This window comes from the organism of the source record quoted next, unplaced genomic scaffold (genome assembly GCF_019419815.1).
Source record: "Pyrus x bretschneideri cultivar Hongxiangsu unplaced genomic scaffold, Pyrus_bretschneideri_v1 Contig32, whole genome shotgun sequence".
Taxonomy (NCBI): domain Eukaryota; kingdom Viridiplantae; phylum Streptophyta; class Magnoliopsida; order Rosales; family Rosaceae; genus Pyrus; species Pyrus x bretschneideri.
Window position 1 is genome coordinate 3,846,248 of NW_025999635.1, and position 12,009 is coordinate 3,858,256.

At 37.8% G+C, this 12,009-nt stretch overlaps 2 protein-coding genes across 6 annotated transcripts; both read right to left on the minus strand.

Annotated features, from left to right (window-relative positions):
• Window positions 1–995: 995 nt before the first annotated feature.
• On the minus strand, window positions 996–4,788 carry LOC103952808 (probable inactive receptor kinase At5g58300). 5 transcript variants are annotated; one of them, XM_048590709.1, is made up of 4 exons: window positions 4,660–4,788; window positions 4,222–4,573; window positions 1,769–3,068; window positions 996–1,651 (listed from the first exon to the last, which is right to left on the minus strand). In XM_048590709.1, the coding sequence occupies exons 2-4, from the start codon at window positions 4,270–4,272 to the stop codon at window positions 1,038–1,040; spliced, it is 1,965 nt and encodes a 654-aa protein (XP_048446666.1). In that variant the 5' UTR covers window positions 4,273–4,573; window positions 4,660–4,788; the 3' UTR covers window positions 996–1,037. The 5 variants fall into 5 exon arrangements, with proteins under 5 accessions (XP_048446666.1, XP_048446668.1, XP_048446667.1 ...); XM_048590711.1 differs by having other exon boundaries at window positions 4,222–4,297; window positions 4,438–4,783; XM_048590710.1 differs by having other exon boundaries at window positions 4,222–4,305; window positions 4,438–4,783.
• A 3,927-nt stretch (window positions 4,789–8,715) lies between these two features.
• Window positions 8,716–11,128, minus strand: LOC103952807. The gene is made up of 4 exons (XM_048590778.1): window positions 11,123–11,128; window positions 10,487–10,960; window positions 9,832–10,104; window positions 8,716–9,410 (listed from the first exon to the last, which is right to left on the minus strand). Exons 1-4 carry the CDS (start codon window positions 11,126–11,128, stop codon window positions 9,141–9,143), a joined length of 1,023 nt encoding a protein of 340 aa, XP_048446735.1. The 3' UTR covers window positions 8,716–9,140.
• Between the last annotated feature and the right edge of the window lie 881 nt (window positions 11,129–12,009).

Genomic DNA, 12,009 nt, shown 5'->3' on the forward strand with positions numbered 1-12,009 from the left:
AAAAGCTAAATGCAGCTTTAATATAAAATAAATAAATAAATACAGGGCAATGGGGAACAGAATCCATGGAAGCATGCTTTACTCAAAGAAAGGACCGAGGAGAGTTGGAATAGGGACTGGAGAGCAAACTGCTCCCATGTCATTGTCCAGCCTCTTACTCGTCATTTTATTTGGTATTGGTTAGGAGTTGGGACAAATCATTGTTGCACAATTCTTGCCACAAAACTCGCATAATGTGCGAAGAGATGAATTTTGTTAGGGCTGTAGGATTGGGGTAGTTCTCACATTAAGTACCAGCTTGGTATTGTTGAAATTTTAAACAAAACTAGCATGCGATTAAGTGTTTTGTAAACATTTTAAATCGTTTTTTTTCTTCACATATTTAGGTAAAAAAAAAAGCCAAAAAGCTGAAACTGTAAAGACAGTTTTAGAAAACAGTCATGTTCATCTCATAAACGGATGAACAGTAACATTTGAAATGAATTTTTCAAGATTACAATTCTGCCCTCCGTTCTCTATACGCTATCAATCTCGAACCAAATCAGAAATTTGGGGCATCCTAAGTGGATTAGTGAGAGGGTCAAGTGTGACCAAAATACATGATTTCTTATTTATTTTTGGGAGGTCCCTTATATATGATTTTGAGAGGCATCCTACATATGACGTGATCAGACCAATTTTTTTCTCTAGTAGAAGGGCTTGTCCAAGACAAAACCTTTAAAAAATTTAAGATTCACACACCTTTAGGTACCATTTCAAATGTTTTTTTAAGAAGCACAAGTGCTTATCTTTTATTAGAAATACGTCAAATTTTTCATAAAAATTTAAGTGCTTTAAAGAGCCCCTTCTTCAAACGGTATTACAAGCGTGATTAGTTTTATAGAAGTAATATTGGAGATTGTGATGCTGAAAACACAATAGCATTGAACATTATTTCCAAATTTCCAATTGCATTCCAAAACAAGATGACAATGCTTAAACAGAAAAAAAAAAAAAAAAAAAAAAAAAAAAAAAAAAAATGAGTACTAGAGTTTTTTTCATGGGGTTTGCACATTAAATTCCGACTCGGAGGATTGCCTAGTTTTCGTGTCGGATTGCCGGAGTTCCTCTATCATTCTGACTACTTCCTCCATGTTGGGGCGTGTTTCGGGCAATTTTGTTACGCATGCCAGAGCAATCTGCAGCATCTGCACCATCTCTTCTTCACTGTGTTGCTGTTTTAGAAGTTCCAAATCAAAAACCTCAGCTGTCCACTCCTCACGCACAACAGACTTAACCCAACGCGGGAGGTCAACCACGCAATCATAACTCGGATATTGAAGCGTTATTTTGCCTGTCAGCATTTCTAAGAGGAGCACACCAAAGCTATAGACATCAGATTTGTGAGTGATTTTCCGCATGTCAATTGCCTCTGGAGCACGATATCCCATGGCCCGGGACATGGCTGGAGGGAAGTTCATTAGAGGACTCAACCCTACGTCCGAGATGCAAGCCTCGAGTTCTTGGGTGAGGAGGACGTTTGTGGACTTTATATTGCCATGGCTAGATTTTGCACCCTCAGAATGAATGTGGGCAAGTCCCTTGGCAATTCCGAGCGAAATCTTTACTCTTGAATCCCAGTCTAGTGGAGACCTCCCAGCATCACTGCTTCCTACAAATCCATTGGAACAACAACAACAACAATAACAACAAAGCCTTATCCATCGAAACAACGAAATAAATTAAAGTAACTATAATTAGACATTAGGACTTGGATTAGGCATCATACCATGCAAGTGTGCAAACAAGCTTCCTGTTGGAATGTAGTTGTACACCAAAAGCTTCTCATCTTTGGAAAAATAATAAGCGTGAGGAGGCAGGACATTCGGGTGCTTCCCTACCTTCTCCACCAGCTCCATATGCTGCTCAAACTCCCTCTTCCCCACCACAACTTCCCTCAACCGCTTCACCACAACCGTTGTTTCCTCATCCAACACAGCTTTGTAAGTTGTTCCGAAACTTCCTTTGCCGAGAACTTCAGCTGACGCTCTCAGTAGATCCTCAAGATCAAAATTGTAGTAGCAACCTTCAAAGAAGAACAGCTTGTTCTTCTCAGCTTCTTGCACTCCACTCCCGAAATCCTTAGGCATCTCACCCTTTCCATCACCCGCAGCCTTCCCTTTCAACATCCCGCCACCTACTTTGTTAGTCCGTTTCCAGCAGCATATGCCAACCACCAGGACTAGAAGAATAAACACTGCAGAGCACCCAAATGCCATTGCAATAATGGATCCCGGGCTGAGTTTTTTTATGAGTGTAGCATGGTGATTTTTCAGAATGGTTGGCGAGGGTGGCAAGAAAGCAGAGTATGCAGATGGGGTAGAGGAGGTGGTTTTAGAACAATTGTTGAGAGGTTCTCCACATAACTGAGGATTCCCAACAAATGAAGAGTTCGAATATTTTTCGAGGGAATATGGAACCGAGCCATTCAAGTTATTGTAGCTCAAATTCAAAAGCTTAAGTGCGGGGAGATTCAGATTGGGGATGGCTCCAGAGATGAAATTGTTTTGGAGGTACAACGTAGTGAGGCGTGTAAGATTCTGGATTTTGGTTGGAATGCTTCCGGAAAAGGAGTTGAAGGAGAAGTCCAAGACAACGAGGTTAGGAGGCAAAGAGGCAGGAAGCACGCCGGAGAAATTATTGTGTTGGAGGTAAAGGTACTCCAAGGAAGGAATGGATAGGATATCAGAAGGCAGACTTCCATAGAGGAAGTTGGAGCGGAGGCTGAGGACTTGAAGGGCATGAAGCTTCCCTATACTGTTGGAAGGGATGGAACCGAAAAGTCCAATCGCCGGAAGATGGATGGCAGTCACACTCGTTTTGTTTAGACTGCAAGTGATTCCAACCCAAGACGTGCAAACTGGTGTGGAAGCATTCCAGTTGAGTTTTTTGATGTGGACAACGGTGGCAGCAAAGTTGAGGAGGGCTTGTCTGTCGGAGTTCAGGTCAGAAAAAACCGAGGAAGGGAAGGGCGGAATAAGGAAAAGGAAGATAAGCGTGCAAAAGGAGACCTGAAGCTTCATGATTTTCTGCTCAGAAAGAAAATGATACAATTAGAAAACTTCGAAAACAAAGTTAACGAATCATGCAAAAGGGATACAGATAGCAGCGAAAATTCGTCTACATTTCGGGGTTAGGATGGCAAAGAGTGGCAAAGAACCACTCAATGACTTGGGAAAATCCCAGAGGATTGATCACAACTGTGTTTGAAAAGCGTTGTGCTAGATAAAACGCCTCGCTTTATGCCTTAGTGATTTCAAACTTCGGATCAAATCAAACACAACCCAAACAAAAAGGTGATAAAATAAAACCCACTCAACTCAGCATCAAAGGTCACATAACTTGAGACAGATTCCATTAGGGACAAATAAACAAGCTAGCTACTTTCTCCAAAAAAAAAAAAAAAAAAAAAAAAAGTTCTCCGAAAAATAAACATGCTAGCTAGCCTGTCTTAATTCTTATGATTAACATAAGAAATTTATTGAATTTCTTTCAAAAAATTACAGTGGTTGTTGACGCGTTGCATCGATTTTTACCTACTAGGAAAGCACAGAAGATTAAAAACAAAGACATGGATTAGTGACAAGTAATCTCATATTTAGACGGATTAATCATGGGTTCAAATTAACTGCAAAATTTCATGGTTCAAACATATAGAAAAAAAGGAATGGCATCTCTCTACCAACTTTTGTAAATTCGGAAAAAGCAAAGTGCACCATCTTTAGCCAAAAGAAAAAGAAAAAAAGAAAAGAGAGCTTGATCATCACCAAAATATAAGCTACAGTGAACCTTTTCCCCTAAAAGAAAAAAATTATGCACTTCAAAGTTTAAAACAAGTGGGAAAAGCAATCAAATATACAAAGCAAAGTGGTGACTAAGATCGAATCCAAGAAGATAATCTTCCTAAAGAAAAAGGGAAAAGCTCAATATTCTGTGAAAGATGGAAGGTTTGTTGTGTGCTACAGGTTTCCCTTGGTATTGTGCAGAAGTTCACATGACTTGTTTGCCTTTTGTTGCAGGTTTGCTAAAAAAAAAAAAAAGAACGGTACTTGACTCTTTACCTATAACGAGTCATTCATTTTAAATTGTCAATCACTTGCTGATACATATACACAATTGAAGAAGCACGAAAAGAAAAGTTACTGCTGCGAAACTATAAATTGAACAATCCCGAATTCTTACATGTAAGGAGCCAAGTAATTTCCACGACGTAATTTGACTTGCGATGATCATTCATGCATTTTGAGCCAAAGTGTTGCTGCAGATCTTACAAAATAAAAGTAACAATGCCAGAAATACCAACTCAGAAATATACAAATACACTGATGCGCTATACAACTGTGGAAAAGAAGAACTTATATCTAAAATTTAATCCCATGAGGCTCAGAAAGAATCTACCTGAAAATCTGATCAATTTGTCACAGATTTCTGTGCTACTTGGAAATCAAGGTGTGTGAAAATAAGCAAAGTATAAGAGGCTGAAGAGGGTGAGAGTGAGTGAGACACCAGCTTCTTGCACCTACTTTTCTGAGGACTAAAGCCAAAGGAAAATGAACTAATTATTTGAATAAAACGGGAATATAATTTTTATTTTCTCCTACGAAAATAAAATAAATATACCATAACTGATAGAGAAACGAAATTATTTGATGAATTGGTGGTTGTTTTTTCATTATAAAAAGAGGATCAGCTGGTGACAAAGCTAAGATAATCCCTTTTTTTTGAGAGTCGAGATGTTTCGCAATGGTTTTTTAGTTCCTAATGATCATCTTATGATTCATTATCGTTAGAAATAGAACTTGGAACGAGACGTGTGAAACACAGATCTAAAATTTGTTCCAACCACTCAATCATTCTAGGGTAGTTAATGGATTGACGATTGGATTCGAGGAGTTATGAGGTAAAAATGTCAGTTATGGAGTATAATTGATATGATTAAATAGAGCAATCAACTTATTCTTTAACAGTAACGTCGGCAATTATACATAGAGAGATTATATTCATACATCCTAAATTATTTTTTTCATACCTTTTTAATTTTTTAATATTTTCTACACACTACTAACACTTGATAAAAAAATATTAAAAAATTAAAAAAATGTAGAAGAAGTAATTTCGGATGTGAATATAATATCCCTTGTATATACAGGAATTGCAACAGAACATTTCTCAACCAGAAAAGCTAAAAGCTGCTTTAATATAAAATAAATAAATATAGTGGGATAGGGAACAGAATCCATGAAGGCATGCTTCAGTCAAAGTAATGAATGAGGAGGGAGGTGGATTGTCTGCCCTTTTATTTTCATATTTTTTTTAGGTTTTTTTGTGATGTATGGTCACGATTAAGATACGTTAATTTTTTATATTAATTTTTTATAAAAATAATAAAATAAAAAGTAATAAGAATAAAAAAATATTGAGTGGCTTAACCGTGACCACACAAACAGGAGGGCAGACAATTCATCTCCAATGAGGAGAGTTGGAACAGGAACTGGAGAGCAAACTGCTCCCATGTCATTATCCTGCCTCTTACTTGTCATTTTATTTGGTATTGGTTAGGAGTTGGGACAAATCATTATTGCACAATTCTTGCCACAAAACTCGCATACCGCATGAAGAGATAAATTTTGGTAGGACTGTGGATTAGAGTAATTTTCACATTAAGTACTAATTTGGTATTGCTGAAATTTTTAAAAAAGTTGATGCCTTTTAATTGTTTGGTAAATATCTTAAATCAGTTTTTTCATCTCATGACACAGGTGAACAATAACATTTAAAATAAATTTTTCAAAATTCCAATTCTACCCTCCTTTCTTTGTAGTATTGAAACCAGATTTGAAATTTGGGGCGTCCCAAGTGGATTGGTGGGAGGGTTAACTTAAATGTGACCAAAATACATGACTTCTCATGCTTTTTGGGAGGTGCCTTGTATACAATTTTGAGACGTGTTATATATATGACGCTATGAGACCAATTCTTTCTCTAGTATAAGGGCTTGTCCCGAAACAAAAACCTTTGTACTTTTTTTTTAAGAGTTACACATCTTTAGTTACCATCTCAAATCAAAGTTATAATAACTTTAATCGTTTAATTAAATTTTAAGAATTCAAATTAATTGATGAGGTGGATTTGATGAAAATGATACGTAGATGATACATTTCCATTATAATTATCCTTGATTTGACTTCAAACCCAACACTTTACACCACCAGAGTTTAAAGGAGGCAGATTCTGTGACCTCTCACTTTTCGTGCTTTTTGATTTGTGTGGTCACAATTAAATCACGTCAACATTTTATATTACTATTCATTTTTATCTTATTATTTCTATAAAAAAATTAATATAAAATGTTAACGTAACTTAACTGTGACCACACAAAATAAAGACCACACAAGATAAAAGAATATGAAAAGTAAGAGAGCAGAGAATCTGCCTCGGAGTTCAGAACCCTAATTAAATAAAAAGAAGTCGTCAACTCTCACATGGTAGGGTCCTCTATATAGTAAAAGGGTCTAATTTCTGAAACTTTTCTGATGGAAAACATGGTCCCTCAACAGAAGCATATCACGGTAATTTGTCTCTTCCGAGAGTTGGTAATTCCCAACAACTTCAGTACTAGTACTGCCAGGAAAACAGGAATACCGAACTCGTGATTCATAATCAAGTATTAACTTCTTATTAAAAGTGCTTTCAATTTTGTACGTTTAATTTATCAGTGAAAAAAAAAAAAAAGCAAAAGAATAATATTAAACTTGTCATTCATAATTAAGTATTAAACTCGTCAGTTAAATAAGTCAAATTGTATACATTTCACTCATCAATGAAGAGAAGACATCATATGAATTATATCAAATGCGTCATCCATAATCAAGTATTGAATTTGACATTTAATTGAGCCACATTGAGTGACAAGAAAATATAGTATATGAACTAAGACGAGGAAAGATATTTGATCTGAAATTGATGTCAGTGACTAAGACTAACCTTATTGTATGAGTAGTTTGTTGTTGCTGTTCTCGTATTTGATGGAAAGGGATCATCTCCAGATCTCTTCCACCAAATCAGTAAAGATGAGCCCTATCCAAAGGCTAAAAATAGGAGGTCCCTTTAAAAGTTATAATAACTTTAGCCGTTATATCAAATTTCAAGAGTTCAGATTTATTGATTAGGTAGATTTGGTGGAAAGGGATCCGTCTGTATTTGATATCCTTTCTCTGGTAATGTTATCAAGCTGATGTTATCTAGACAACCAATGCAGTGCGATGGATGGACAAACTCACGCCGCGTGACAGTTCTTTCACTTGCAGTTGCAAGGGACTATTTTGTAGGGTTGCGCACTACGGACAACAGTGAGTGAGATAGAATTAGGGTTTTCATTCTAATAATACGGAATTCGGTGTAAGAGTTTTTAACACTTATATTATTGGATCGGACATTACATGACGATGAACCTGTTATATGTAAATTGCTCTCAAGAATAAGAGGGTTGGTTTGTAGGGGTGGGCACTTAGAACCGAAACCGAAACACGAACCAAATCGAATCACATCGAACGGTTTGGTTTTGCGATTTTGAAACCTAACCGCAACATAGAAAACGGTTTGATTTTGGTTTGGCTTTTGAAAACCGCACCGAAACCGAACCGCACCGTAAATATTAATAAATATTTAATTAAATGTCCATATTAAATTTCATGTTTTAATTGGTTGTTTGTTAAAATCTATACACTTAGTACGGACTCAACCACACTAGAATATCATCATTCATCACTTTCTTTCGTTCATTAACTTGAAGGACCTTTGTTATTTTATACCATCACACACACATATATGTATAAGGGTGGACTAATCTTGTTATCAACAGTCGAACAATGATCTAATGAAGTCCACTCATTTGAAGCATGATATCACATATTCTAATATGAAAGTTTCGCTCACATTTAATGAATTCAAATTTATTCAACTTTTTTTATGATAAACATTGTTAGGGACACCCTTTTGTTGCACAAACATGTTTTAACATCACAACTGCATGCAACATGCTAATTGTTTACATAACAAATGTCTTTTTCCTATTGCTGTTGGGAAATGCTTATGTCTTTTTCCCATTGCTATTGGGAAATGCTTATTAATATGTTAAATTGCAAATTGTACATTTTTTCTTAAAAACCAAACCGAAAACCGTTTGAAACCGCACCGAACTGAAGCGCAAAAAAATTCAGTTTCGATTTCGGTTTCACTCAAAACCGCACCAAACCAAACCGTGTCCACCCCTACTGGTTTGTGTGTTCCGGCACACGGGCTATGTGGTTTGGAAGCCCATACTGAAGTTTTTCACGGACTTCGCATATTAGTCTTTGCAGTTTCATGGATTATGGTTCAACACCATAGGAGCTTTGAGAACTGAAGCAGATTTAAGAGTGAACTTTAAAAGATCATGGGCCGGTTCAACTTGTTTGTTAATTTCATGGAGAAATTGAAAGTTTCAATCACAAATGCTCGCATAGCTCCTAAGAATATGGCTTAAATATTACATCTTATAACGTAAAATTAAAGGTGCTTTATGGCTTCTGCCAACAGCTTTAGGTGTTTTCTGCAGTCCCAAATGGAGAGCAACCTACATGGAGCGGACGCTACAGCAGTGTATGTAAGCCCTTCCCAAATGGAAGGGACACTCACTTGAAAAGAAGAATCAAATTAACAATGTTTGATGACCAAGCAAGAGCTCGAATTGAAAGTGCTGGAAAATTACAAGACCTTTCACCCTTCATCCACATAAAAAACAGTCAAAACAATCGGAAGTAAGATCACAAAGTTTCGAAAGAGGATGAATATACAAATCAGAGAAACAAAGAATCAAAGCCATTCTTTCTGCTTCAGCTGTTAGTCTGTCATTCTTATTTGCCTCTTTGGGGCCATCTTAACTTCGAAATTTCCAAAGCTGGCTGTTTGTGGTACAAGGTAACTTCAACCAGTAAAACTCAACTCTGCAAAACAATGCAAGGGTAGCCGACACCAACAATCTGATATGATGGCCGAAGACTTGCGCATTACTTACAAACTCCTGTATTTGGAAGGGGCATGAACAAAATCTAGAAAAACAATCACTGTGAAGGGGTCTTTTCAAGCTTTTCAATTTCTTCATGGTGCTTTCTTTCGGCCTCCTGAAGTGCTTTTTCAGCATCCTCCTCTTCTTCAATCTGGTCAAGATTATCGAATTCCTTGGTTGCAGCCATTGCTTTCACAACCGGATCTCTAAGCTCAGCTATAAGTCCACCGCCAACTTTGTACTCTTCTTCATCACCAATCAGGAACAAACGCTGGTCAGGTCCTGATGCCATGGGAATGTCAACTGCCAGTAGCTTCATATCATACTGCATAAGAAGATGACACCCTTCAATGAGAAAAACTTGGCCATCCAAGTACCCTTCAAGTCATAAGATCAAAATATACGGCTTTTCAACACCTCCATCTACTAACTAACTAATGCAAAGCATCATTTGATTAGTCATGTCCCAGAGCATGCACTCAATCTGCTCTGTTTGACAGGCACTTAATCTGTTGTTTAACGAGGAAACTTTTTACCAGAAGAATCACAGCACACACTGCAGTATAATTTTACCAAGATACATTCTAGCAATGTACATTTACGCACCATCAACCAGTGCATGAAATTAGTTTAGTTTCAACTTCTACTTGCAAGCACACAAGGAGATCAAGGAAGAAATTTGAAATAAAAACGCATGCTTATGAAGAGAAAAATTTGGGAGCATCCAGCATAGCACAAGTACAAACCTGGCCTTTTTTCTTCTTTACTTCTACACTAACCAGACCCTTCCTCTCAGAACCTCGCACAGGGAAAATGAGGAAACACCGCTTGCTCCTAAAAGTTGGCTTGAACTTCTTCAGTGTAACCCCACCTCCGGACATTACATAGGCTCTTAGATCTGATCCAGAGAGAGGAGCACCCATAACCTCGAGAATCCCAGCAGATGTATTAAGCTTCCTCATGGCGACTCTATAAACTTTATCAGGATTGATTGTGAATCTCGAGCGGATGTGAAGGCCCTAAGAGTAGTAAAAAAGAGCACATAACTCTCAAGTAGTAATCTATAACGAAAAGCAAGATTGTCCTCTACCAGGAAAACAAATACACCAAATAAGAAAATATCACAATTTCAGTTCATGCTATCCTATCTGTAAAGGCTTCAACTTTTGATCATACATAGACTCCGAAAAACAGTAAAACTAAACCCATTGGAAAAGAATCTGAATAACTTCATTACAAATCGACCACTAGAGCTTGTAAACTATAGTTCTAAATGATTAACTTGAGTAGCAATTTGTGCATTCTTAGCTACTTATAAATCATTAAATTGACTAGCAATTTGTGCATTCTCTGCTACTTCTATGTCATTACAAGATCAGCTAGGGATTCAAAGGAACTTACAGCGAATGCGACAATGGCGGTAGAAAGGGCGAGGAAGCCATACTTGGCCATGCCTTCAGAGAGTCCAATGAAGGTGCTAGCAATCCCAAACATGAGCCGCCAAAGCAGAGCACACACCAACACTGCGCCAATTCCCAACAGCACCAGATTGTTCCTCTTCCAGAACGCCTCAATCTGCAACCCAATGGCCCCCTGATACCGCGAGAGAGCCGATGACACCGCGGAGAGCGGCTTATCAAACACCTTCTTGCATCGATTTTGCTGAAATTCGATGGCTTGACGGAGAAGAACCTCATGCCCAGGCCGTAACCGAGTCCCGGCCCGGAGTAGCTTCCGCCACCGCTGCCGGGAACTGGTTTTGGGTGAGAGGGGAATTGGGGAGGAGGCCCATTGGTGGAGTGGTAGCTCCTCCTGGCGGTGGAGAACGGAGGCGGAGACGGAGACGAGGGTTTTGAGATTTGATTGCGGTGGAATCTAAGCAGGCCTTGGATGATCCCAGACGAGGGTTTTGACATTTGAATTTTGGGCGTGCGTGTGATTTGGGGATTCGATTAGGGATTCGGATTCAGCTTCACCAAAATGCAGAGACTCCAGTCGGATTTCGATTTACCAAATTCAACGGCTTTTTTCACCTGCCCGCATTTCCCACCATTAAAAATTGGTTATTTTCTTTGCACTCTTGGGTGAAGACTCCTAAGCGCGCGGTGAATTTTGGGAAGCCGCCATGGATTCTGGCAGGTAACCGTTGTTTCCAATGGAAAATGAAAAACCCTGCAAATGGACCTTAGCTCAATTGGGAGTTGGTCAAAGTCTTAGCATTAGTGCGAGAAGCTGCGACATACGGGACTTGGCTACAATTCTCACCCCGTTTATTTTGAATTCAGATCCCCTACGGATCTCGTCCAAAGCCGACAGACTGCGTAATCGAGATAGGGAGAGAAATTGCGATTCTTGATTTTTGTAAGGTGGACCAGTGAGATAGATTAGCGATGATAATAAAATTTGAGATGAGTAATTCGACTAATTTGGTTTCTTAACTTCGAACTACAAGATTTAAAGAGGATTTCGATTCGTTTATTTATACGCTTTATTAAATACATCGTGGTACTGTAATTTTTCTAACTATTTTGAGCTAGATAATTGTACTATTGTCAGTTTCCATACAACATACATGCTCGTCAACAATTAATCAAAAAGGTCAGAAATTAAGTGTATAAGTGACTTCACTACTTGCTAATTATATACTAATCAATCTACGCGCTCAATCAAATTGGAATCAAATTATGATTCTTCCTTCTACAAAAAGAAAACTAACGAAAAGTTCAAAAAAACTTTAATTTTAATGAAAAAAGACAAATAAAGGTGCAGTAAATAGTACCAACAAAAAGGTAAAAATGTGATTTTTCGTTAAAAGTGAACAATACCAGAAGTATTTCATTAAAACTTCCTTTAAAAAATAAGGCATAAGTAACTAGAACTCTTTAGGAGAATCAATGCACGAGGAGATGAATCTTGGATCCCAA